This window comes from Colius striatus, chromosome 1, assembly GCF_028858725.1.
Source record: "Colius striatus isolate bColStr4 chromosome 1, bColStr4.1.hap1, whole genome shotgun sequence".
Lineage (NCBI taxonomy): Eukaryota > Metazoa > Chordata > Aves > Coliiformes > Coliidae > Colius > Colius striatus.
The window spans coordinates 27,596,668-27,624,524 of record NC_084759.1 but is presented as its reverse complement, the minus strand read 5'-3'; the positions used below and the strand labels follow the sequence as shown (position 1 = coordinate 27,624,524).

General features: G+C 38.4%; 1 protein-coding gene across 5 annotated transcripts in view; it reads left to right on the top strand.

Moving 5' to 3' along the window:
- RNASEH2B (ribonuclease H2 subunit B) overlaps nt 1-27,857 on the top strand; it is a 44,480-nt gene that overhangs the window by 3,078 nt on the left and 13,545 nt on the right. For 3 of the 5 annotated variants that reach the window (XM_061994295.1, XM_061994286.1, XM_061994260.1), the window contains exons 2-8: nt 9,837-9,908; nt 12,735-12,842; nt 15,092-15,168; nt 17,818-17,935; nt 22,867-22,931; nt 24,149-24,254; nt 27,204-27,300. In XM_061994295.1, the coding sequence (XP_061850279.1) occupies nt 9,837-9,908; nt 12,735-12,842; nt 15,092-15,168; nt 17,818-17,935; nt 22,867-22,931; nt 24,149-24,254; nt 27,204-27,300 (643 nt within the window). The remainder of the gene's footprint in view (nt 1-9,836; nt 9,909-12,734; nt 12,843-15,091; nt 15,169-17,817; nt 17,936-22,866; nt 22,932-24,148; nt 24,255-27,203; nt 27,301-27,857) is intronic. The other 2 variants (XM_010201597.2, XM_061994278.1) reach the window with 2 other exon arrangements.

Genomic DNA, 27,857 nt, shown 5'->3' with positions numbered 1-27,857 from the left:
TCTAGAAATAGTTCAGAAGCAAGCAATCCCCTCTCTCAGGTCAAACTGCCCATGTCCTCTGTTGAGGTAACAATTATGTATAGAGTAAAGCAGTTGGAAGTGTTTGTTTTGCCAATGTTGTGTGTTAGCCTTCTTGAAGTGTTCTAGAGGGACAGACTGTCACATTCTGTTGCAAGTGGTTAACTCTGGATCATTTTATTTCCTGTACCGTAAAACTTTATTAGTGTCCGTGTTATGCCTACATATCATAGGGCAGAGCTACAAATCACACAGCGTAGCAGGTGTTTTGCCTGGATTGTAAAGGTGGGTTTAAGTGGGAAGGGGGAGAATTACCTGAGCCAAGAGACAGGGTTAACGTTCAGACAGCAGGCCAGTCGCCCAGTGCTTCATTTCAACCAGTCTTTGCCTACCCTCATTCTTTTTCCTATGGCGTGATTTCCTCCTTCACTGTTCTAAGCAGCAGCCTGATGGCAGTCTTTGCTCTCACCAGCCCTTTGCCATACCATTCAAGACATTCAAGCTGTTTGGAATGGGACAGTCACACAAGAGAAGTTCAAGTAGGAAGGGGATCCTCAGACAGTTATATCTGAGCTGGCTGGTATGCAACTTCTAGGTGAGGTGGCAGATTTTACCTTTGGAAATGGCAGCCTGCCCTTGTCCTGGTGAGAGCTCATGTAATGGTGCTTCTGCTGATGTGTATTTTTTTCCTTAGAGGCAGCATGATTTGATATGCCAATACAATAATATTTTTGGTTTGTTTTTTATAAGCATAATTGTTCCTTTTTCAGGGAACACCAAAAGCGGAACAAAGCGGGAAGCCAGAAATCGGGACAAAGGGAGCTAGTAAATATTAGTCTGGTGGAGAAGGTAGGATGAGGAGAGGGTGGTAACCATAGTAATCGCTCTCATTGATGCTGATGAGCATTGTGCACCCTTATCTTGGACCATTTGAAGGTTAAGAAATGGGTGTGAATATTTGAGCGAGAAAATGGTGAACAAAGAGGAAGAGGGTAGATGGAGGGATTGGTAATGTGGAGGGAGATGATGAGAACAGGAAACTTGGGCATGTGGGCAGAGGTAGAGCTGTGCATGCTGGGCTCAAACTAGTGTCAACTCTTTGGGGCAGTTTCTTCAGTTTCAGATTATGCTGTGGATATACAGGCACCAGATTTGGCGTAGAGCAGACTCAACTCTGCACTAACAGTTTATTAGTTCAAGTGCTGTGCCATGTTAACACATCTCTGCTATGTCCAGGACCAGCTTTGCAGTGCAGCTGCTTTCAGACAGTGTCTGAACTAATAAGTCCTGATGGAGCCAAGCTGGCTCTGTGCAGGCCCACTTGTGTGTTTCCATGCTGTATTCTGCGTTCCAGGGGATTTTATTAGCTTGGCTGAAAATCCATATCTGAACTTGGTTTGTGCAGAGTAGTTGATGTTGATGGCCGCACTGGTTTTGGCTGGGGTAGAGTTAATTTTCTTCACAGTAGCTAGTATAGGGCTGTTTTGGATTTGTGCTGGAAACAATGTTGATAACACAGAATTGTGTTTGTGTAAGCATTGCTGACAGTGTCAAGGCCTTTTTTGCCTCTCACCCCACCCACTGGGGATACACAAGAAGCTGGGAAGAGACACAACAAGGACAACTAACTGAAACTGACCCATGGGATATTCCATACTATAAGACATCATGCTCAGCATGGAAAGCTGGGGGAAGGAGTCAGGGGTGAGGTTGATGGGACACGATGGTTGGAGTGATGGCGTTTGTCATCGCTGTTACTCGTGATGGAGGCTGGCTGTGCTGGGGATGGCTGAATACCTGCTTGCCTATGGGAAGTGAGGAATTAATTCCTTGCTTTTCTTTGCTTTGCTTGCACACGTGGCTTTTGCTGTCAACCCACAATTTTTCTCATTTTTAGCCTTCCAATTCTCTTTCTCATCCCACTCCAATGGTCAGGACAGTGATTAGGACCTGAATCTGAAGTTCTAGAGGAATCATGGTACAGAGACACAAAGTACTAGTAAGTCCTGAATGACCCACATATATTTCCTTAGTGGGTGACTGAGTTTCCAGATTGTGCTTTTCTGGGTTTGTCATAGTAGCTGGATAATCAGGAATGTTCTGTTATCCATGTGTCTGAGCTACCCTTTACCCTTGAGAATGCATAGCTTGCTATACAGGCATCCTGTTGTATTGGTCTAGCTATTGAACAGCTACAAGGGAAAAGAAGAGGCTCCTGAGGATTAAAACCTGTCCATTTCCCAGCTAGAAGGTTGCCAATGGTGTGTTTACTGAGTATTCATGTACGTTTGTAAAAAGTCCTATTACCTGAACCAGTGAGATCATTTTTTTTTTTATGTATGTATGTAGGATATTTCCGTTGACTTTATGAGTTTTGTCATGGAACCACTGTTTTTAATATTCTCTCTGCAAATCATAAGAACTAGAAATTATTTTCTAGATGGAGAGACCCCACCTAATTTCCAGGGCTCTGGAAAACCCTCAAATACTGTGATAAAGTCAGTGAACGTGACATCTGGGCTCTGGATAACCAATAAACATTCTTACGTAATGGCTTCAAACGGGTCTTACCTATATCAACCAAAATCGCATGAGCTGCTTAACAGACAGGGTGTGAAGGGCAGTCTCTTTTCAGTACACTTTCTCAAGGATGGATGTTGCGTCACAACTGGAACTGTTTATATCCTTCATTGGTTTTAGCAAAGAGGTAGGAAGCTGAAGGCAATTTTCTGAGTCTGGTATTCCACTCGACAGCTAAAGTTAAGACTTCTGTATTTCATTTGTTCTGTGTTTGTCCGTTTCGTGAAAAGTAGGGGTTAGCTGCAGGCTGAAAGTGATTTTCAGCCTTTACTTTTCTGAACTAGACAAATTTAGTTGTGACTACATTTTTTCAATGTGGTGGTTTTTTAAACTAAATTGATTAGCTTTTTTATTGTGGTATGGGAGCTGGCATATGAATAGCACTGGAAGGATTGCAAGGGAGGAGGGAAATTTAACAATCCTATTATTTTTAGGGATTACATTTTTAAAAATAAAAGGAGCAGTTACACATTAGATTTGGCAAGTTGTTTGAACAAATCTCATATATGCCAAAAGTCAGATGGAGGCAGAAATAAATGGACTGTGATGCCAACCACAGGGCATCAGCACACATTAAATTAATCCTTCGTTCTTTCAAATGAGACTAAGGGACTTTTGTCTCTGTGCAACAGCAGAGGAAGCATTTGACTTGAAAATTTTGGGTGATATTGAGAGAAGATGTCATAGCAAAAGAAGCTGTGGAATACTTAATGCATAAAAGTAGTTTGGTTTAAAACCTGAAGGTTTTGTTTTGTTCTTTTTTTCCCCATTGTTGCATCTTACACTTAATGTGGGTGCTTTTGTTTAGTATTTAAACCCCATTGCATTTATCTGCTACAAAATAGTCCACACTGCTGAGTTGTTAGGGAGCTTGATTCAGAAGTTGTAATGAATGACAAAATTGATCAGGATACTTGAATGTTAATCCTTCCAGAATAATTGAGATAAAGAGTTTGGAAACAATGTTTACAATAAACAAATGTGTGTGTTTTTTAAAAGCTGACTTCAAACATTAGGAAGAGTACATAAAGTATATGCACATATTTATATACCTTTTAATAAGATGAATGTGAATATGTGAATATGTTTATTTTAGAAGTTAGCACTGTGAGCATATTCTACATCACTTCCCCCTAAATTGGCATTTGTATCTCCCTAACAAAGCCTTTTGCCTGCACGTAATATGCACCATCTCTTATATGTCATCTCTTAAAAGGCATACTGAACTCAGCTGTGTATAAAGCAGATATAACTGGCAAACTAAGGAGCTAGAAGGAAGCGCAGTAAATAACTGAAAAGAGATGTTTTAATGTGTAACACCATCTCCTACTTCTGCTTTCTGCCATCTGGCTTGAAAGAGACCAACTTATGCCAACTTAGGCCTCTCTGCATGTGGGAATAGGGCTGACTCAGCCAGTAATACAGCTGTACCAGTGTTGACCCTATAAATATTAAGAAGAGAAGTCTGAAGTTTTTATCCTTTCAAGTGATAACCTGTTCTTGAACTTACCAAGATTGACCTCTCCTTCATTCAGCTCAAAACTCTGCATGATCTGCCTAGCATCTAGATTTCAGTAAAGGATTATTTAGTACCGTCCATTGGTGCCAGTGAGTTCATGAACATTGTTTTTTTGGTAGAAGAAGTGAACTGTGTCAGCATAAGAGGAAGCCAGAAGATGCTCTCCAGTAGAAGTCTGGATATTTAGCTGTATTGCATATTTGGAGCATAAGAACACTCCAACCATCTAGTAGCTTTTCTACATGGAATTTTGCTTAACACTGCTGTTTTTAGATATCATTGCATATGATCGTAAGATTTTCAGGTAAAGTGAGAACCAGAAAGACTTTAAGGAATATAAATTATCACACATTGTCTCCTTAGGGCACCAAATAGTAAATGCTGTGATTACCAAACTCATCACCTTTCCGTCTTTTACAAGAAGCCTTATAGGAAAAGCCTTGTCACTGAGGCCAGTACTATGTGTGGTCAAGGAGGTGAGGTAACAGCAAGTTAACATAACTGAGTAACAACTAAGAAAGTAATCCCAAAAATCAAGTGTATGCAAGTGCAAAGCCATACCTTATATCTGAGCACCTATAAAAGAGGCTGTTGGCAGAGCTAAATCGAGCAGTGTGACATTTAGTATTCCTTGAGAGTATTGTGAACCAGGGAAGCAACAAAGTAGTCTTGTGTCTCATCTCTGGCTTTCTCACCTCTGTCAAGTCACACATGATCTACTTTTCTATTTAGCTTATGCTGCCAAAGACCCCAGTGTCATCTCCTCCTGCCATGGGTTCTGTCCCTTTTTTTCTGGTGATCGTGTAGCTATATGGTGAATGACAGCAGCTTTACCCTTTGGGGTGAAAATTAATACTTCCATCTTATGACTGGTAATTTCTCAGCTGGATCTGTGAATTGAGCTGACTTCGTGTGTGGCCACGAGGTTGCTTGTTGTGATGGAAAGAAAGCAGCAAAGTTGAGCAAAAGGGAGGGAGCAGAGGTTGGGACCTGAGGACTGTGCTTTTCAATGCCTAGTGAGCTTTTGCTATTTGAAGTCATTCATGCAACTGTATCCTCAGTCTGTGCATGCCTGAATTAATTCATTATGCTAATATTTAATTACCTTGTAACTTAGAAATATTGTCGAAAGTTTGAGTGATACAAAGTACTATATTAATGAAGCTTCACTGGGCTTTTTTCAGGGAGTGCTGCCGGACATTGGACACAAGCACTGAATTAAGACCATTTTTACTCCAAGGCTGACTAATTCTAAAAAGAACATAAATAAAATGATTGTTAGATCTAACATATCCATACCCTTGAGGTACATACTTTAAACTCTACCATAAAATGTCCATTTAATGGGCTCCATCATAATGTCTCCATCTGACACACCTTTCATGCATGGTTAGAAGTTAAGAAGGGAATGGAAAAGACTTGTGTAGGTGACGTATGTTTTAATATCTGTTTTTAAATGAAATCTTGACTTTATATTTCCAGACTTAAATAATCCTTTTTTTTTTTTTTTTGCAGGGTGATGGTGGTAGGGAAATTTGTGCTCTCAGAGGGGTTTTTCCTCTTACGCAATTGACAGATATTTACAACCTTTTTTCTTGCTTGGCTGACAGCTTTTTGCATGGGAATTCCATATAACTTGATATGAGTCTGTTATATATGGTATTCTCAAAGCAATTTTTTTTTTTTTTGCAAAAGAAAAAAGGTGAATAGACCTTGCATCATCCATAACAGTTGCATAGATCTTAGTGGGAGTTTTGTGTTCTTTTCAACTTTATTCATGTTGCTGTACCAGCTAATACTTGTGGGGTTTTTTTAATGGCCAGATTCATTCGTGCCTTATATCTATCAATTGTGGAAGAAATTATTACCAGGAATCCTTTGACAGATGGTTCGTTTTCACTTTGTTCTGTTTATGTATTTTATAGAATTTGCCTGGTTGTATGTTTGACCTCCATGAAATTTGATAGGCTTTTCTCCTTTTCTGTAATGGAAGAGTTTGTTTAAGCTTTTATAGTCTCTTTTGCTCAGACTTCTGAGATTCCATCTGTAGACTCCAGTATAACTGATTGATAGATCATCCACATTTTTAGATAGACTTTGTGTGATTTGGTTAATAGTGAATAAACAGTAGACTGTAACTTAAGTAAAGAAAACATACTTATCAGCCCAGTGTTGGCATTTAATTTTCCTCTATTGTGTTGACCTCAGAACTCTGTCTTCTGGTATAGTAGTAGCGGTACTGCATCTGGGTTTGTTCTGCATGCTGGAGGTGTCTGTAAGCTCGTCTGTCTTCTCTGTCAGTTTAGAGCGGCTTGCTAATTGAGATTTTTTTGTATCTTTGTAGTAAGGGCAGTCCTATGAGAATAGTGTGCTATACTGGCATATCTATTAGTAAACCTACTTGTGCTGACTGCGTTACCTGCAGCTCACAGGTGCGGGACAGCTGGTAGAGAACAGAATATTCAGTCAGAAAGGTCTGGTCTTACCTTTCTCACTTGTTATTCTTGTAGATGAACAAGTTTCTCAGGGCTGAGCTATGAAAACTGATGTAGTAAGTGTAGTGGCAATCATCTGATATTTTCCATAAGATTGAACAAAAAAGCTCTTCCTGTAATATCCTATTTACTTACTTTCTGTAAGATTATTTCTTACATGGATGTGAATCTTAAAACTAAAAGAAAAAAAGACCTGGTTTAGCTCTTAGTTTTGCTAGAAAATTGCTGCAGCACTGCTTTTAAGAAGTCTTTATTTAGCTAGAAGAGATCCTTTCACAAATATAAGAATTGATAAATGTAATGACATTAAAGAAATCCAGTTACCTTTCCTGGCTAAAGGCCATAACACACATAAGTTAGGTTTGGACACCTAAATTAAAAAATCCCTTGCTCAGCAGTTTCATAGTCATGAAGTGTTTAAGTTCCAATAAATAGGGCCTTCTTCACTCTTAAGGCCGTGTTAATATTGCATCCAGTTTTCCAAGCAGGCATTTTGCCAATTGTTCCTTTTTATCTGCCGACTTGACATCTAGTAGAGCCAAAATAACAAAATATACCTCAAATGCCCCTGGAAATGAAGTGGGGTATTGGCTACATTTTTAAACTGAAGCAAAAAAAAACTCAAAAGAAACCAATTTTGTCTTTGCCCACTTCCTCTAGCATATGTGCACGTGTGTGTATCTTTTCTGGTAAACTATCTTCTGTAGCAGCTGTGTAGAGAATGTGATGTGTGCACTGTTCCCATCAGTGTAAGACTGAAGTCTGAAAGTCATACCGTTTATTAGGGTATGATCACTGCTGTCCTCTGTTTAGGGATGAACCCACCAGGGCTTGGGAAGGACCAAAGAACTGTACAAGCAGGCATGTGCTGCTCTTCATGTAGGGAAATGCCACCGGCTCAACCGAGGCAGTTACAGGGCCAGGCTGTGTATCCTATAGGGCAGAGCAGAGCGTGCTGAGCCTGGGTAGCTTGTGGCAAGCCTTAGTGACAGAGAGTGGTTATCTAGGTTGGCAAGGTAAAGGATTGTTGAGGAAGAGACAGGACTCACTGTCCCTTGGGTTTGTAACTCTGAGAGCTTCCTATATGCAGGTATCTCACAGGCTTAGCGGGGGTGGATAAATTCTATGTGTTACTAGAAGGTTAGGAAAAGAATATATCTACTAAATAAAGATGTGAGGTTCATTAAAAACAGTTACATTAGGAAGGATTGTGTGAACTTAATTGTTCACGTTATACAAGATGCAACTTAGGGCTCAGCTGGACGCATTCCCAGTGTTCATAAATCTGCATGAAGAAAGCAGAGCAAGTGAGTCCTGAAAGTTCTTTGTTTTTTTTTTTTGTTTTGCATTTTGTTTTAAATTTTTAAACTCACATTTAGTGTGTATATTTTAACATGTTCATGTGAAACACATCAAAGTAAACACATTCAGTGTGTTTCTTTCACTGTCATTAATCACTGTAGTGTTTTTAAAAGTATCAAAAAATACACTAACTTTAAACTGTGGTCAAGTATTGAAATATACACAGCTCTAGAAAGTTGAAGTTTTCCTTTGCCAGGGCAAATGTAGCTTGACAACCGTGTGTGTTTATGTATCAGCATATGAGGCAAGTCTGGTTTGCAAATACGGACTTTTTCCATTAAAAATCCTCAACTTATATCAAAATGTCTTAAAGCACTTTTTCAAACCACCTGAAGACAGCTAAAAATTCAAGGAAACAAAATGACTAAATTCTGTGAACTGCTCCAAGAAATATTATCCAGCAACACTTAATAACAAAACACAGTTGTTTTTTAAGTCCTGCTTATCTCTTTCTCTGGGCAATTTCTGTTTGTGACACAACCAAGGAACTAGGAATGGGTGTGGAAGATGAGAGTTATTTGGGGTGCTCCCTTGTCACTGAAATGCCAGTGAACGGCCTGTGAGAGGTTCACCTGTCCTTTCTGAGTGTGTTGGGAAGAGGCTTTCAGTCAGATTAGAGGACAGCTATTTTTGGTTGTACTTGAAGTTCCTACTTCCCTGTTTTCCATAAAAGAGAACTATGTTATCTCCCTCTCGTCAAACCTTCTGGATGCTACTGAAAGGGTTAGGAAGATGTGGCACTTCTGCTCCTTCTAACAGCCTCCCCTGTGAATAGCTATGCAGCCTGCCTCTGCTGCTCCACTCCGCTTCCCTCAGGAGCACCATAACACAAACATCAACCTGATCCCTGTCAGGCCATTCTCTGGGGTCTGGATACTGGTTATGTGTGTGAAATGCTTTAGTAATTTTCCTTGCTCTGATGAATGCCTGTGTAAAAGGAATTGGGACAGAACTGGCAGTGTGCAAGCTAAGAATGATGATGCTGTCATGTTGTTTTTCACTCAGATGTGGTAAGTTGTTTTCATAAATATGTTAGACTTTCCCTATAAAGAGAACTTGGATAAAATATAATTAACAGGGGCTCCTTATAGATGTGTTTTTCAGATTTGAATCAGCATCCTTGGAGGACCTGTTTCCTTTCTCTTTTTTTTCTTTTTGTAGAGAAATCATACTTTCATGTTGCTGTTTTTTGTCTTTTTTTGCTTAAAGACAGAAAAGAGAACAACTGTTGGAGCTTTAAGCCAGAGGTGCTGTATTCTCTCAGCCTCTTTTACTTGAGGGGGAATTAAATGCACTCTTTATTTTTCAAGATTGTATGTAACAGATAAACAAGTATGCGTATTTTTCACAGAAGCAACAGCCACTCAGACAATTCCTGCCCCATGTTTTTGACTTCCTGAAAGCTTTAGAGGACCACTGTTTCTTCCCACAAATATTTTACCTTTTGCACTTTCAACTTTCTCATGGCCAAACTGTGTTTGACCTAACTTACCAAAGCATTCTCATTGGCTTTGTGCATAATCGGGACAACATATTGGTTCATCTTACTTAACTGAGATGTCAAACTTAGGAGCTCTCTTGCCTGGAGGTTTCTAGGGGGAAGTGTTTTTCAAAATCTAAATAATCCCCAGATGCATATCTTTCCTGTGGCAGATGAAAAGTTCCAGAAGTCTGGAATCATAATTTAAGTGCCTTGATCAGGTAGGATAAATTTGGAATGAGGCATTTAACTTTTAGGCAGAAAATAGGTGAGTTTTCAAGAAGTGTCAATCCAGTTAATTCTGAACGTCTTGGAGAACCGTGGCAAAATGTGAAATACTTCTCAATTTACAAGTTCATAACTTTTTCCTCTCTCACTACAGAGGCTGTTACTGACCCCTCTAAGACACCTGACAGCGAACCTTTGTTTACAAAACTGCGCAATCCAAGCACAGGCAAGTTTTGGAATTGTGAGATGAACCTGTTAATGTTCTGGTTGATTCCCTCCACCACCAAAAGACTCATATTTTGCAAGTTGAAGTAATGACGATGGGATCATTCTTAGTGCCAAAGTTACTACTGGTGATGCCAGATAGTTAATGCTGTGCAAACATTTAGGATTTCTTTTATAATTTTAATTGGTTGGACTGTTTATTCATCAGAAATATTGGCAGCACAAAAAAGAGGTGTAATTTAAGTTCTGTTTTTCAGTGCATTCATTTTAGGGAGCTTACAGTGTTGGGTATTGAGCCTGGGCTTTTTTTAAATCCAAATTTAGGCTTCATAGCATTCATCTTTTGCTGTAAAATAAACAAAGTTGGAAGAAGTGGTTCAGTTATACTTACCAAGCTTTCTGAGTCTTTTCATTTTCAAATCTAATTTTCTTCTTTCCTTGTTTTCCAAGGGGTGGTATTTCTGCTCTCGTTCATAGATTATGAGGCACTTTGAATTCAAAGAAAAGACCAGCAAATGCAGACAATATAATGACACCACCATCCAACAGTTACTTTCTTCTAGTCAGATTATTCTTTTTGTTAGGGGTTTATTATTTTTATATGAGTAATGCAATAATTGGACTTTGAGATACTGCAATAGAAACTTGCAGTAAGCCTTTGTTAGGATTGATATATTTTGTTTGAAAAACATTTTTTATGCTATTTCTTTTTGTCTTTCATAAGCTCATTTGTTTTCTATAGATTTAAGTTGCATGATTTTGTTTTGAAATTCACTGATTTTTTCTATGTGTTTGTAGCTAGAATCTTCAGGTACATTTTCATAACACAATACAGTAATTGCTACTTGCTCTTGAAAGAAAAAACTAATTAAAAGGAGTAGGTACAGAATGTGAAGTCACTTGCTTCTTGTCATACCTGTTTTTTTATTACTATGGGTATATAGAGACACAGTTATTTTCCACCTACTGTATTATGTTTGTTTTCTAACTTGTTGTGATTTAAAAGCACAAATATTTATTTGCTTTTCTCCATGGAGAAGCAGTTGGGAAACGTTTCTGGGGAAAACCTGAAGTACAATGATTGCCTGGGTGTGTTCTTTAAGAATTTACAGGAGCTTATTTATAGACCTGCATAAACTTTCAGTTTTGTAACCTATTGCAAGTGTAGGGTCTGAAAATGGGAGGACTGAGAGCAGCCTATTAATGTCTTTTCCTTGCTTTTAGGTCTAACAGACCAGGTATTATATAAATACACACTGAAGGACTCAGCACCCTATAGAATTCATGCTAACCACTTTATTAAATTAAAGCATGCATGGTCTTTTTTTATAGTTAGGTAAAAAGGACAACATTTCTACCCCTTACAAAGACTGCAATCCAGAAGTACCACCAGAACAATACCACAAGATTTAAACAAGTAATACAAGTGGTAAAGTTGTGAGCAAAGCTGCCTAGGTTCTGTCTCCAGTGACACTGTTGGGAACCTGTGGTGACTGTCCTTCTAACATAAGCAAATAAACTAAGGAGCTGGAATTAGGCAACAGTTAGGAATAGTCCTTTTCCCAACGTTTTGTAACTCTCCACTGCATTTGACCAGTGCACTCTCTGGTAGGGCTCTTAAGTTGTTCAACGTGCACCTCTGAGAGTAGTTTGATGTCTGGCACTGATCAAACTATGGTGTAGGCCGTTGCTGAGAAGCACATGGTAATGACTGAGACCTCTGTTCCCCCTAATGTCTCCTCTTCACTCTTCTTCTTCACTCTCCAAAAGAAAAAAATATCAGAGAACTGAAACTATATCCTTAGGTGAGGTTAAACATCTGGTCAGCCTTTTGAATAAAGGGGGAAAAAATGCATTACCAGTCATTTTTGGGAAGAGATGTGTCTGCCTGTTTTAGCTGACCTCCATCCGCACCTAGGGAGCTCTGCAGACTGAAAACAGCAGTGCTGACATCAGCTTGCAAGGGCTTACATTGAGACTTTTTTGAGCCAGCCCATGATCTGCAAGTCCGTGCAGCTTTGTGATTTATGTGTTTTGAGCAGAACTGCCATGTTGTAGTTGCTCATGTCTCTTAAAGATGGATTGATAATCAAGGCAGGACCAGTCCAGGCAACAGTTGACCAAATTTCAGTGGCCCCTTCTGTAATTCTGACAACTTTTTTGTCTAGATATAAAAAATGCCAATCCCCATTGCAACATACTCATCACCCTTTTATTATAACCCAGAACTGATGTGAAACAGCAGGGCTGTGCCATAGCTCATTTTTGGGGTGGCCTAAAACAAAGCTTTCCTTTCTGGTGGACATATCTAAGCAACTTCTTTTAGCTTCCTTGTTCGCCTCACTTGTCTACCCACGCTCAGTCGTTGGTGATCCATTTTGATGCAGGGAAAAATAAATAAATGAATAACATTAGAATTGTCACTTGAAGGTTTGGGACTTCTGTTTTCCTAACCCAGAGTCTGATATCTTGGAGATGAACCAGACAGAAGGAGAGGAAATTTTCTTGTTTTCCACCTTCCCCCTTCAGTACAGACAAAAGCTGATTTTTTGAGTGATTTGGATTTGGATCAAAGGCTTTGGGTTGTAAGATGAACTATTCACACGTCTTATTTATTGATTCAAATTCAGTTTGGTTTATAGAACTGGTAAATGAACATCTGTATATAATAGTTTTCTTTGTCTGAGCTTTCTTTGTAGTGAGTTTATGTAGAATGTGTGTATGTTTGTGTGTCTGTATGTATATAAGGCACATTCTTCAGATGTATTGGGTATTCTTTTGATTTTTGTGAAAGCTTACAAACACAAACCAGATTTCTTATCAACAGGGGAAGCAACTCTTTACTTATTCAATAGTGGTGCACAGCAGCTGTTTGAAGTAAAAGCTTTTCATGAGGAACATCGTTCCTGGTTTATCGATGACACTGTGCAACAAGGTGAGTAATGTAATGTATCCTTCCCCTAACTGTAACTGATGTTCATATACAAACCTTTCCTCTCTCTTCTAGTAAATTTACAGGTGTTTTTCCTAGTTGTTTGAGGCATGCTGCATCACGTCCCCACCTTCTGACACACTCATTTGCCATCTGGATTTAACCAGGGCTGGGGGCTTTGTGGTCTCTTTAAAAGGCTGCCTTTGGCAGCCTCAATTAGACAGATGTTCATTTGTCTTTGAGAATGGGGGGGGTGGGTGGGAAGTCATTCAATTGTATTTAGAGACATAAAATAGAAGAGCCATAAAATACTTAGCTGCCTTGTCAATCAGACCAACAAGTCCTCAGTGCAAGTAAAATATGTGTTATCCTACAAGAGGGAAAAAAGGGCTGGAAGGCCTTAGCTAGCTAAGCAGAGCAGTATGTTAGAGCTCTGAGCAGTGGAATGTATAGTCTCGCTTTCTTTTAATTACCTCTGTAGTCACCCCGTGGGAGGGTGCCATTTCAGTGTTTTGTCTGAAGTAAGCTCATCTGTACCATCCCAGCCACTCCCAGATCCTAGCTCGCCTTTCTGCAAATGAGGAGGAAACTTATGTAACTGCTTATGACAGCTTTCACATCCCTTTATCAGCAAGGACATCATTGGAGTAGTGTTTCTCTATCGGCATGTCCATAGATGAAGCAGTAAGTATTAATTCAAGGGATGAAGGTATATTTGTTTTGTCCTTTTTTAAGTAGAAAAAAGACCATTTATAGTAATACATAAAAGCAACCCCACTAGACATATGTCTTCTTTAATGGTAATATCCCAACGCATGTGTTAACTTTTAAACATCCTCTGCAGGTGCATATAGCAATGTAAGCAGTGTGTCTGTGAACTTTTCCTTGCTCCATCTGGGGCTGAGCCAAAAGACTGGGTCTGCTCCTTGCTCCCAATTATGTCCATAATGTATTTTCCTCCTCGCTTTCTAACCTCTATTTTGGCCCTTGGGAAACAGTTGCCTTAAGGAATCATCACCTCAGTTTTCTTTAAAAGATACAAGGGGGAAAATTGTTCATGAATGTTAAGGCTGCTGCGTCTCTGAAACGGTCAGGGGAAGAACAACACAAAGAAGCTGTGTGTTTGCAGTTAAAGCAAATTATCTTCTTATCTGCAGAGCCAGAGGTCTTTATACACATACAGTGTGTCTGAACACTTCATAACAAGTAAAAATACCTCTTCCTGGAGCTACAGTGGAAAGCATTTAAGTAGTAGCTTTGAGAAAGTGGCTAGAGGCTTTTTTCTGCTGCAGTTTTATTATCAAAGCCTTCATGTTTGTAAGTAGTTCTGATGTTTGCTTTGCCCCGTGCAGTGCATTGAGTGCATTGTATTACTAATACAGATGTTGCATTGGGTATCAGCTTTGTCCAAACCATGTTCTTCCCACCCTGTCTTTTGTTTTAGGGCCATCTCAATAGGATTTCATTTTCTTTAGTTATCTTAATCATGTGATTTAAAACAAAGAAAAAAGTATTTATTTGCTTTTGATTTCCTAGTTAATGTCAAATTGTCATCAATTATTTTGTCTCATTAGTGAATTTCCTTGATGTTACATTGTTTACAATTATCTGGAATTATACAAAAAGCCTGACTAAGCCATTGTCCTGCAATGAGCTCCATATGGGCAGGGATGTCTCTTTCAGTAGGAGACCTTGTTCTTCCTTTGTGTGTAACTTTGAATACAACATACAGAGCCTTGTTTTTTGATCTATTTAAGGTTATTTTATTCTATTAGGAGAATGCATGCAGTTTCCTTACAGAAGACAAGCAGCTCTAACTTAACAAGCTCTTGGAATTCTTTCTTGCCCTGCCTACCTCATCTGCCAGCTCAGTGTTGCCTTGCCCAGTGTTTGAGGTGGAGCAAACCAGATATAGCTGGTGTCTCCAAACAAGTTTCTATTACACCCAAAACTGACAATAGAGGGCAGCTTCAATTTTGCCGATTTCAATATAGTCCAGAAAAAAAGGCTAAACTAAGGGTACTTGAAGCCAGCAGACCTGCCATGTAGCTTGTGCTTTGGTTTGGCGAGGTTAAGAATTGAGTTTCCCCTGTATTTTTAATTAAGAAAATCACAAATAGTATTTTCCTGCCCAAGTGGAATATTTACTGAACAAAAAAAAAAGATTCTCTTCTTGCCCACACTCCTGAGAAACATCCTAAAGAAAAAGTCAGTATTGATACTAAGCTTACTCTTACATATCTCTCACTCAGATGGGCGCCTGCTGTTTGTTACACCAATGGATCCTTTATTTCTGATACTTTACTACCTCATGAAGGCAGACAAGGAGGTAAGCCTGCTTTATTTCTTTCACTGGAATTCTCAGGAGAAAACGTTATTTCTGACTTAATTTTCTGCAAAAGTTATATTAATTTTACAAAGCAGGACTTCCATAATAATAGTGGAAATTTAACTTGCATTTAAAGCAGAGACATCTACCCTAGAAGTATTTTTCTTTGTGTCAAGTTTTTTGGTCAGTAAAATGTATTCCAGGAGTCAGCTTGCAATCTTGACAAACCCTAATTGCCTCCTTTAAGAGAAACAGAGAATCTCTTTTGTCCTTTTGTGAGAGCTTATCCCAGAACTATTGAATTTAAACCGATGAGATGTCATCAGAGTAAAACAAACTTAGTGCCCTTTCTGAGGCATCAGTAGATGAGTTGTTTTGGGAGAGAACGGGAAAAGAAAAGAAGAATTTGGATGCTATGGGAGAGGAAGAAGGAACATTTTTGTGACAGTTTGAACTTGAAAGGAAATATTACACTTCTAGAAGCAGCGTTTGTAGAGATATATCATACAACAGCAATGGGAGGACCAAGTATCCAGTTGATAAGTGGTTTAATCAATCTATCATGGTTGTGTCAAAACCTCATTTTAGTATCTGAAATGTATCAAAAGGCATAGGTAAAGTTATTGATTTATTGTTTGGAATCTACATGTGGAAAAAAGGCATAAAATAAAATTGTCAATGTTGACCCTTATTTTTTTGCTTCATGGAGGCAGTAATTTCCCTTTATTCATCCTGAGAGCTTTTGTTCTAAGAGCATTTCCTGTAATGTTACCTGGTATCTTCTGCTTTAGGTTGCAAGTAGAGAATGCAAGAGAAGAGTTTTTGTATGGTGAAGAAATAAAGTCCTACTACATATTCATAATGGTCACCTATTGTTCTGTAATTATTTTTAAATTATTTATGGTATATGGTATGCAAACATATTACAGAATCACAGAATCTTAAGGGTCGGAAGGGACCTCAAAAGATCTGTATTTCTGTGGTCTATTCCTGCTTCAAGATGGCTCATCAGAAAAAGTAATTTCAAAAGGAATAGTGGAGCTCATTTTCTAGGCACTGTACTCTGTTAGAGTTGAAAGCTGTATCCCTTCCAACCCTTAAGATTCTGCGACACCAAACCTAAATTAGGGAAATAGTAAATCTCCTCTGTCTGTGTGATAGAATTTTGAGGTAACCTGAGTAAAGAACAACTGCTGCTGCTGGTTTTGTGCATGGGAAGCATCCTGTACTGCTTTTTACTTTCTCAGTACATTGTTTTCCAGGTTTTCTGGTTTTCTAGACTAGGCACAATGCATAGGTAAATGCATAGAGACCTGTTTTGGGCTCTAAATCAGGGCAAATTTCTGCAGTGCTCTGCCTAAATAAGCGTATTCTTCAATAAAGAGAAGTCTTGAGGATTGTGTTGCAAATCCCTCATGTGTGGCCTCTCCCATGCAGCATAATCACTTCTGACTTGAACGAATGAGTTTCAGGGTACCCACTGGGGTACCTTTGCATCCTGCTTTGCACCATCCTTTAATTTTCATAGTGTGATGGCAGGGTTGCTTAATGTGTCTTCTGAGCAGAGCCATCTCCTATCCAGCAGGCTTTTTTGACTCAGACTCTGTGCCCCTGCACAGTGTAAATGCAGCTCTTGCTTTGGGGCACAAGCGGGTTTGTACAGGTAAGTTATCTATAGGAAACAGTTTATTGCAACTTTATTTCTGCATCTCATAACGTTTTTGCCATTGTGGTTGTGCCTTTTCTTTAAACTTTAAAGCCTTGCTGGGTTTTTTTGTTGGTGGTGTTTTGGGTTTTTCTTTTAATTGTGACTTAACAATGGATGATTACTTTTATTAAGCCTCTGACTCTCTAACAAGAGGATTAATTAATAATGATAACAGTATACCCAAGTGGATTTTTTTTCATGCAGACCGCTCTAATGACTTCAACTTTGGCTCCTGAGACCATGCAGTCTCTCAGGATAGAGAGCTTACTGAGACTTTGTACTGATGCGCTACAGGATCTTTCCAAAGGGAAGGCTGCCAGTTGTGCCAAACCATGCTGAATGATTATGCATTGTTTGGCAACGGCAAAATTTGTTTGATGGTTCTGTCATGTGTGGGACTATTTAAGTTGTGCCAAAATCACTTTATATACGTATTCTGGCCAAACTGGAATCGACTTTGCAGAGGTGAAAGGTTAATACTGTGTTCCAGAAGCTGCCATGCTCCTTGGAGATTTATCTTTATGGAAGGAAAAGCAAAATTTGAATGGAAGTTATGACACTGGATTTAATCCAACAAATTTTGGTTTAAAATGCTATTGGCACACACTGACTACCGTGTCTTATGTCATCTTCCAAAAAATCCCACTGTACTTCACATTAGTTTCTCCCCATGTTGTTTTAGATTCAGTCTTTTAAGTGCAGTAATTGAAGAGTTCAACATTTTGCAGGTATTTACGAGTTTGAAATAAATATTTATAGCTTGCTTTGTAATCAGTTCCTGAACATGTCATGTGTTACCATTCAAGATATGTCCTTCTCAAAAGCCTTTATTTTAAAGTTATGGCCTTGTATGCATATATATTTCTATGTATATGTGGTGTATATATGTGTCTTAACAGTATAGTAATGCTTTTATAATCCTTTTGATATATTTTCAACAGCAAGGAAAGTTCCAGCTACTCGATCAAGTTGTGCTAGACTCAGAGTACCCTAACTGCCCATTGCTGCTGAAGTGTGCAGATGTTAAACAGTACATACATCACGTAACAGAAGAAAAAGGTAAAAAACAGGGTCTGAGGGGCAAAAAAACCCCCCAAGACTGCATTTGTTGTTGTTACTTGATTACAAGGCAGATTTAAGCATTGGATTTTGCTTTACCACACACACAAGGTTCTGGATGAAACTGTGGTTAAAAAACAGAAGTTTAGGCTTGGAAGTCATCTTTGCAGTATTGTGAATAGTAATGCATGGATCTCAGGTTATCTGCTGTAGCACTATAATGCTTGTGCAGTTGCAAGGTGTCATAAAAATGAGAAACTGATCTGAGCTGCCCTCGCATTATTGTATGTGTTGTGAATTTTCTTTGCCTTTTGATGAAAGTTTTACATCTCTCTAAATTCTTTATTTAGTGTAGGATGATCTTGTGTGGAAGAAGTGAAGCATTGTCCATTTGACTTTTTTTTCTCTTTGTTGCAGAATATTCAAACAGTAGGTAGGAAAAAAGTGGAAAATATGCTGCTGAGGAAAGAGAGCACAAGTTTTCTAGCTTTGCATAATTTAATGTTGTGGATTTAAATTCAAAGACTGTTTTTTTGAAAATACAAAGCTTGATTGGGATGCATAAGTGTATGAGAGAGAAAACCTAAATGGAATGAATTAGCAAAGTACCGATTCTGTATATAGTTTCCTCACGCTTTACACAGAATTCCCATCCATATGGGTACTTTTATTTGAGAAAGATAAAGGCTTTCTAGGGAAGAGGAAGAAGTATTACATAATTTTCACAGCTTGGCAGACCTGGAAAAGATGCCAGACCTCAGTTTTTATGTTCAATCCTTTAAAGAGCGTTCTCCTTAATGCTTACTGACTTCCTGATAGTGAATGGAGATTTACCTACATGCAGATGGAGATCTACAGGACTCTGCAGAGCACAGAGTCTACCACTGAATGCAAAACAACTAAGCTGTCTGACCCTTATGCATGTAGAGCATAAGAGGTCTCCTCCAAAGACTTGAGGTACACAGATGAAAAGCCAGAAATGCTAGGACTTTGCTTTCACAAAGCATTCCACCCTGGTTGTTCCTCACTTTCTCTATATAAGAAGAAATATTTAGGTGAGTTAATTGTAAAGTGGCTAAGGGAAAGTGATGGAAGAATGAAAACTCTGCTAAGAAGTAAAACAACAGACCTCTTTATTGCTGTACAGTACATCTTGGGGGGATCAAGGGGAGGGGCTGTGAGTTTTTCCTCAAAGATTTAGATGCAGAAGTTTAAGTGTTTACGGTATAGTATGTTGCATATGCAGTAACATAGAGCAGTTGCTTCCCCCAGAAGTAGGACATGTTTCCATTGAAAATGGTCACTTAAACTAGAGAGCAGGACGTCTGGGCAGCAGTGCTGTTGTTATATTCTTTGTGGGACTGGGATACCTGGAATTATGTGCTGGTGTGATACTTTTGGATTTCTGAGAGAATCTCCAGAAAATGTTTAGTTTCATTCAGTATCATTGGGAGCCAGCAACCACGTTCTTTGGGTGAGTTCTGCCATTCAAGGCTTCTTTAGAACAGGTGCATGTGAACTGCAAAACCGCTTTTGCCTTCTCATGAAGTGATGAATACCTAGAACTTCTCTAACACTGGTAAAGGAGCCAGGACTGAGAGAAAGGCTTCTAATCTGTGCACCCATCTAAGAAATTGTGCCCAATTCTCTTGACTATCAAACTAAAGACATCTGTATAGGCATGTAGGACAAGGTCTGCATTGCACTTTGCAAAGAGGTTATTCCTTTAAACAACACTACTGCCTTTGTTTTTAATAACATGTTATGTACACCCATAAGTTTGTGTCATTTTGCCTACAAGTGATATCAGCTGATAAAAGAAGTTACGTTCACCTCCTGGATTTTATTTTAAAATGCAAGATAAAAATTGCCTTTGTCGTTAAAGCTGTACACACACCAGCTGCGTGTAATGTTCTTGGGTGTCTCTAGGCATGTACCTGCTGCTGCTTTTCTCCTTCAGGTTTGGATTGGGTTGAAAGTAGCAGTGGGACTTGATTTCTTTCCTTTTTTAGAATGCCAAGTGTGTTGTTGAGCAACAGACAGGTTGGCACTTGCTTGCCAGCCATGCACAGGTCACCTGTCTGTTCAATCTACTTCTATGTGTTTCATATTCTCATGTCACTTATTGCCTGTAAAAAATACCAATATTATGACTAAGGTACTCTTTTCTAGCTCTAAGGCCTGTTGTCCTCTTTTTGTAGCCTTCTCATTTAAGGAGCAGGGCTTTAGGGCAAGAAGTGTCTGTTGTGTTGAGTCTTCTGCAGCTCTGATCTATCTGGCAGAACCTAACAATGTAATTATTTTGCTCTTAATTTAATCTTAAGGCATTTAACATCTGTCTAACAAATTCTTACCCTCGAGCAATCACAGTTTACACTTACTGAACTAGCAGAAAATCCACCTTCTCTGGCCTCAGTGTTGAAGGGTGGCGAAAATTCATTTTGCTAGATTAAATTCCCGGTTACCTGCTTTTAGTAGTTGGGGAAAAGGTGTGTTTCAGCTCGCTAAATCTGAGTGAGGCAGGTTGTTTGATAATAAATTCAAACATCAGATGCAAAGTACAATAGAGAAAGTTTAAGAAGGGGTTATAAATTCCAGTTCTAGAGTGTTACTCTTTGTTTCATTTTGCAAGGCAAAAACTGCACTGTGATCTTGTCTGATGTGATTAACATGAAGAGCCAAGAAAACTTACCTGATTAGAGTAACCAAGTAATATTGCCAAGCTTGTATTCCCAGAAGGTAGGAAAAAAGGGGCCATATGAGTTTCAGAGTTATGGAAAACACTGAGAAAATGGATGTTAAAATGTGCTTTAGGCAGTTTGCTCAACAATACATCAGGGAAACTTCCAAGTCTACATAGCGATTACCCGATCGCTGAACATATTATTTAATTGTAGAACCACTTATATTCCATCTGTATTTCTCAAACCCAATCTTTCCAGATGTCTCAGACCAGTTTTATAGGCACCAGACACATTAGGGAACAAAAGGCTTTCCAATATATACTCATATTATCAAACATAGTCGCTAACTCTCACCAATATCAAATGTGCATCACATGTTAAATCCACGTTCCAATATTGAATCCTTTTGTCAGCAGTTTGTGACTTTCATAACTCACTTTAATTCTTCAGAGGTCTAAAATATTGTCAGTTTCTGGAGTTTAATACTCAAAACTGTCAAGCACACAAAATATTTTCAAACAAAGTGATCTCTGAAGGGTTCAGTGTAATTATTTTTCACGTGTTTTAATGAAAAGGGCTTCACAGTTCTACGTTTCCTTTCCCTAACTGAGTCACTCTGCATCATGCTGTTGTGGGGGAGTCTGCCTGAGAATCCAGACTAGAATTACTTTTCAACATGGACTGGGGGATGGTGGCCGGAGGATGCCCCTTCCTCGAACTTTCTTAGATAAGAGAGGAATCCACAAATTGTACTCATTGTACTTGGACCCAAACCTTGTTAGCTCTTTGAGAAGCAGGTTCAAGTATCCAAAGTGTCTTCCTCATTTTCTGCTGCTTTTCTTTCAGACCCATTTGGAAGCTTCTAAGCCTTAAAAGCTTAGAAGCCAGCAATGTCACAGCTAATTACTTTATACCTGCAACTCATCAACTTCAAGTGTATATTAGTGTTATTTTCCCTTTTTGCTCTGAAGAATTTTCGTGTCTTGCTCATCTACAGCTATCGAGACAGATATAAACTTTATCTTGTAAACAGCTTTACTTGACCTCTCTGTACTCCCTACCACGCATACAGAGAGCACATAGTAGTTTTCTCTTTCAAATTGCATACAAATAGCTAAGATAAACCCCAAAGAAGGAAATGCTGAAGGAATAAATAATATGTTGCCATTTGCAAGGAGCGAAGGAAACTCCATGAACTGACTGATGAAATATAATACTGGATCAGTAAATGACATGAAACAGATGTAGGTATTTATGGGAATGGTATATAAAGTCATTATATGAAACTCATTGAAATACCTGTAAATAAAAAGACTAAAGCACAGTGGGCTCTAAAACTTCCCGTGAAATCTTATTAGGCATTTTGTTCTATTTCCAAAATATAGCTTTCTGTGAATTTTTGTATTGAAATTTCCATCATCCTTTGTAATTTTCTCTCTCCTTTGCCTCAGCTGCGTGATCTCTCATATCTCCAGATAACTAATCACATGTGAACAGCAAGTGTTCATGATACCCCAGTTATCATGGGGGGAAACACTTTCTGAAATTCTTACATCATTGAGTTAATTCATGTTGCTCAATAAATCATAAATGAATGAGGTAGTTTCTCCCACAAGGAGTGTGTTTCACTATTTTGGATTCTGGGTTTTGTTTTGACACTAAAAAGGGAATAGAAAACTTCTGCTTTAGTCACCCTGTGAAGTAAGAGAAGTGAGAGGAGTGATAGGAAAAGGGTTTATTGAAAGGGTGGATGGTTTGTCTTCACTAAACCAACTCTCTCTCCTGGCTCCTTACTAGGTGCTGGAATTCAATAAGTAAAGATTTAAGACACTGTGTTGGGTTAAAAAAAATAAGCAGCAGCAGTTGTGGAACCAACATTTTTGTCTTGTGAACTATGTAGTTAAAATGACCAGTCTGGTGCCACAGGGCAGTGAAGGTTTGGCAGACTGCAAGGGCTCAAGAAGAGTCTTAGTTAATTCAGGCAGTCCAGGATTACACATCAATAAAATATGTGCTTTTCTGGATTAGGGCCTAATTAAAGAATTGTCAAGTTGTTCAGATTTGTGCATATCAACTCAGTCTGTTTATTTTTCCACATTTGTAGTATTTCTGAAATTTACTGCCCTGATATCAAACACATGCAAGCTGCAAATTAACTTTCATGCTATATCTATAGCTTCAAATATTTAAAATGTATTGGAAATGCAGTCCAGTCATGACTTTTCCCCTTACTTGTTTTTTTCTCAGCAATTGGCAGTCAGAAATTCTACAAATACAGCCAAGAGAAGACACTGAAATGGTTAAAGAAAAAGGTATTGCGTTACTCTTTTGCTTTCAAAATTGCTTTGTGTTTGGAATGAAAACACTTCTTAGCTTGTACATACCTGCGTTTCAGCCATGTGTTGTGCCTCAGTTCAAGGTATGTGTCCTATCCAAGAACAGATACTATGGTAAAGTTGTTGCACTTGGAAATGTGATGGGGTATTAGAGAAATTTTAAAGTTACATTGTTTTTTCTGAGGGAACTGTCATGAGGGGAGATTCACGGAGTATGGAGAGACAGAAGAAGCAACTGAAATCCAACATATTGCTTTGTTCTGTAGACTTTGCACAAGTTGAGGGGCTTGTCTTTTGCTTCATCCACTTCACAGATGGGCTAGAGGAGTGCTTTGCAGCGTTGTTGCAGCTTCTAAATTCTGCCGTGCTCTAAAGCTGGACAGAAATACCTTGGTTTTGTGCTACAGATGGATTTTCCCCTAAAGTTTTGACAGTCTCTCAGAACGGTCATGGTGTGATTGTTGCTACTTTTCCGATCATGCTGTACAGTATGTAGAAAATAAACTAGTGTTATAGCTAAGCTTGGTGGGATCTGGGTTTTGGTATGAAGCAAGCAAATCTCATAATCACGCATGCCCCTACTCTTACTCCACTTTGTAGAAAATGATTGTGTGCATCATGTGTTAACAAGGAAGCCGTGTTATTTAAGTTAGTCAATGCAAGCAGAAAATCTGGTCTGCTTTTTTCAATGATGAGGCATGAGGATATGTGTTTTGCAGTGAATACCTGAATATTTACATTTGAACAAGTACCTGTTTGTGGTGCTAAAAATATGTTCTTCTACTGGTTATCTGTCTGTTAGATCCAGTATAGCAGCACCCGATGAAGTCCTTAATCTTTGATTTCCATCAGGACTGCCTTTATAACCCAGCTGAGCTTAGGCTTTCTGTGTTCTCTAAGCAGGTGTATTGCTCACCTGTGTAATCATGGCTGTTGCATCTGAATAGCTCAGCTCATCTTAGGGTGCTGCAAAGCTGGTGCTGTGTTGCCAAGGCAACATGTTCAAAGTCATGCCAATTTCTTTGGATTTTTTGAGCTCATGTGCTAGTCATTACAAATGTATATTAAATTTCACCACAGTCCATAACTTGAGTGTTTTATACGCTTGAAACAAAATTACAAGAGCTTTGTCACTGCATTAACATGTGCATAACAACACTGATACAGGCATTTCATTCTGTGGTTTCCTATAGGTCAATCAAACAGTGAAAGCACTTAAAAGCAACAATATATCTGTAGGTGAAAGGGTGCATGCAGCTACATGTATCAGCGATGAACAGATCACAGATACTAAAGAAGGTAAGAAAAGTAAATATTGTCATGAATACGTTTCTATTAAATCCCAGACATGAAGATAGAACACATGATTAGGATTTTAAATGTTTTGAAATTGGCTTTTTCAGTAAATCTACTCCTTGTATAGAAAATTCTGTATGTGTTGTGACCATGTGCCTTGACTTTTCTAAGTTCTTTGGTATCTTCATCAATTGGCAATGTAAGAAACAGTAGGTCTCAAACTTGTAGTTTCTCCGTAGTTCAAGGTGAAGACGTTTTTCTCAGTGGGATATATGCTAAAGTCTTTTTACTGGGCTGAGACTATTTTGGACAAGATTATAATATATATGAGTTTCCACCCAATAAGAGTCTCTGCATTAGAACAGATATACCTTTTAATTATTATTTCTATTAGCATGCAAATATTCTTCATAGGAATCTCCAAAAAGAGAAGGGATCTTAGGAAGTCATAGTGATAAAGTAAAAACTCTTGGTCCAAACACTAATAATGTATGTATTAAATTGCCCATAAATCCTGGTACCAAAAAATCTGGAGTGATCCTATTTACTTCTAATCACCTTTTGCCTGGGGAGGACAATGTCCTGAGTGTTACTGGGATATGAAGTTGTGTAGAGAAACCTGAAAATGGACTTGGAACAAATTCTTTGAATGTTAATGAAAATGAAGAACAGCTTAAAACAAGATGAACTAAAGCAAATAGTTTCTTATTACAAAGACATTCAGAAGTCTGCATGCTGCTGAAAAATAAGGAGAAACAAAGCAACTTGCTGACGAAGTGGAAAATGAGTTACCAAGTAGTGATATCAAAGGAAACAACATAAATGGGATTTAAGAGGCAACTGGACAGTTTTATAGAACAGAGATTGTAATATATGGTTCTTAAAGAGAGGCAAAGCTGCAAAACTTCTGAGTGACTTTAACTTTACAGTAGCTTTTCATCCTTTTCCCCACTCCCTTTTTTCTAAAAGAAAGGGAAAATTATTCTGACAGCAACTGTTTGAGTATGCTTAAATACTTTATCTCTGAAATTTGTAATTAAATAGCTCATCTGCACTGTTTTTTCCATCTTTCTCTTTACTTACAGTAACATGGATATAATAGTATTTTTTAAAGCCTTTTTTTAGATTTAAAAGAGCAACATCAAAATAGTAAGGAATTCTGGGGGTTAAAATTAGGTAAGTTTTGGAGGCAGTCATAGTCCATGTAGCAAAGTGAGTGACAGGAAGCCAAACAGACCTTACACAACACTTATTTTTAATGACTAATTTACTTATCTCATCCTTTCATTGCCATGACAGTGCAATTTTTTTTTTTGTCCCGTGGAGAATTGCTTTCATGGGGTATTATGACATTTTAGTACCTTCTAAATAGATGCGTATGTGTGGGTAGCATCTACAGATGTCATGGGGCAAAAGTCAGACAGGATAGAACGAGCGCAGATGGGGAAGGACAGGAAGTTTAATGTGTGAGAGCTGAATAATTCATTCAGAAGACAAAGAGGGGAGGTGCACAAGTGTTTTTGATGTTTGACAGGAGGTTAATAACAAAACAAGGCTAGGGTAAGAACACAGACTCCCTAGAAAGCAAACAGTGGTATTTAAAAATTGGTAAAGGAAGTTAGTGAAGATTGCTTCAAGGTAGAAATGCAAAGAGAATGGATTTTGTATTTAGTATAAAATAATAGCAGTTGACTTGGACTCACTGTTCAGTGTCATAATGCAAAGAGTAAAATGACTGGAATGTTTTTCTTAAGTGATAAATTGGACATATGAAGCACTGAGGTGAAATTATCTTTAATTGGACTTATTTCTTGTTCTTTTCTGACCCTAAAGTGGGCTTAGGGAGTGACAGATCCATGATGAATCTAGACGGTAGAGGAAGAAGAAGTGCAGATAGGAAATACTAAAAATTTTATGTCAGTATAGTTGAAATGCATATGCTGGTGTCAGTTTGTTATGATTTCTGCTTCAGTGCCAGTTTGCACTGGGCTTTTTAGATTAAAAAAGGTTAAAATGAGGAAACTATCCCTGGCACAGAAGAAACAGTTCTTTACCACTCTTAGAGTAGTTTACCACATATTTCTGAGTTCTCTAAGTGTGTAGGTATATGAACGTATACAGCTGGCCTTTTGTAGGTGGAATTCAGAGGTGAGATTTTAGCTTAATGCCTGTCTGGCAAATAATTCCTGTACTGGAGCGCAATTACTCCCTAGCAGCCCTAACAACTGCACATTTAAAAGATCCAGCCCGTGATCAGTAAGTGCTTGTGTAAAACGTGACCAGAGAAGATCTGGTTTAGGACTTCATGTTATGAAAGGGTCACTCTTTTTTTTTTTCACAGTTTCTCAGAAAAACATTTACAGCAGGAGTGTCCTGTACTGAAAACAGCTTCTAGTAGTTCATATTTCCACAGATAATTATCCCATCTTGCCAGTGATGTTTAGATAGGCCTTGGCATTTTCCGTAAAGTACTGAAATGAAGTACAAGACTTTGAAATAGACTCATTGTCTCATCTAATTGTTTTCAGTTGAAGCCAGGAAGTGTACTTTAGTACTGAAGCTCTTGCCAAATAATTGTAAGATCCAGATGCTTTAAAATTAATGATTGCATGTTCTGTTGAGTCAGCTTTTTACTTTTGCAGGTTTTTAAAATTTAATTTATTCGGGAAAAATACATGATATCTAGTACTCTCAGAAAGTGAACAGCTTTTGTAAAGTACATGCAGCAGATATTAATAACATGTGCTGACAAAATGAGTGTAGTAAGTCTTTACTTTTTAAATAAACCTACAAGTGTCATGTAACATAAACTACTCAACGCAGAGAACCATCACAGTGTATCCATTAGAAGTCTCTTACTATTAATTTAACCTTATGATTTATGGTAACACATGCAACATGGCTAAGGCAACGTATGTAACGCAAATGTTCTTTTCCTTCTTCTTCCCGCTGACTGCCCTGTTCCTGGAGACTATGTACGGTATGCCCATGGGTTAATATCAGAATATATTCCTGAAGATCTGAGTAAGGAGTTGTTAAAATACTTAGGGTAAGTATTGTTCCAGCTAGCTGCCAGTCTTATATGGCATGCATTAATGTCCTTCAGGTCATTTCGTTTGAATACTGAGGTTTGTTCATCAAGGTTGCAGTGAATGACACAATGAGATTATATTTGCCACACTTTAAAAGTTATTTTTTCAGATATAGGTTATGCCTTTCTGTTGTTCCCACAATGCTAAGGACCATGGGCTGGAGGAAAGATGTGATATGTCTGTTATGACAGTTTCTTCATGAAACTGCGAGCAACATATTCCGTTTTTAAAGCACGTCAGGGAAGGAAATCCAAAGCGTTAAATTGTCCAGAGTTGTCAAGGACAAGCAGTAGAACCAGGAGTAATATCCTCGTGCCCAGTCCTCTTTTCGTTGCCCTGCTCACTCACTGTTCCTTGGGTTTTACTTCACATATCTAACTTGTGTTAGTTTATATTTAACTAATCTGAGCCAGAATCCTCATCCTGGTATTCAGTTCTGTTCAGAGGGCTAGGATGACCTAGGAAAACTCTGCAATTTGCAGCCTGAAGGTCCCATAGCGTAACAGTTTCGTGT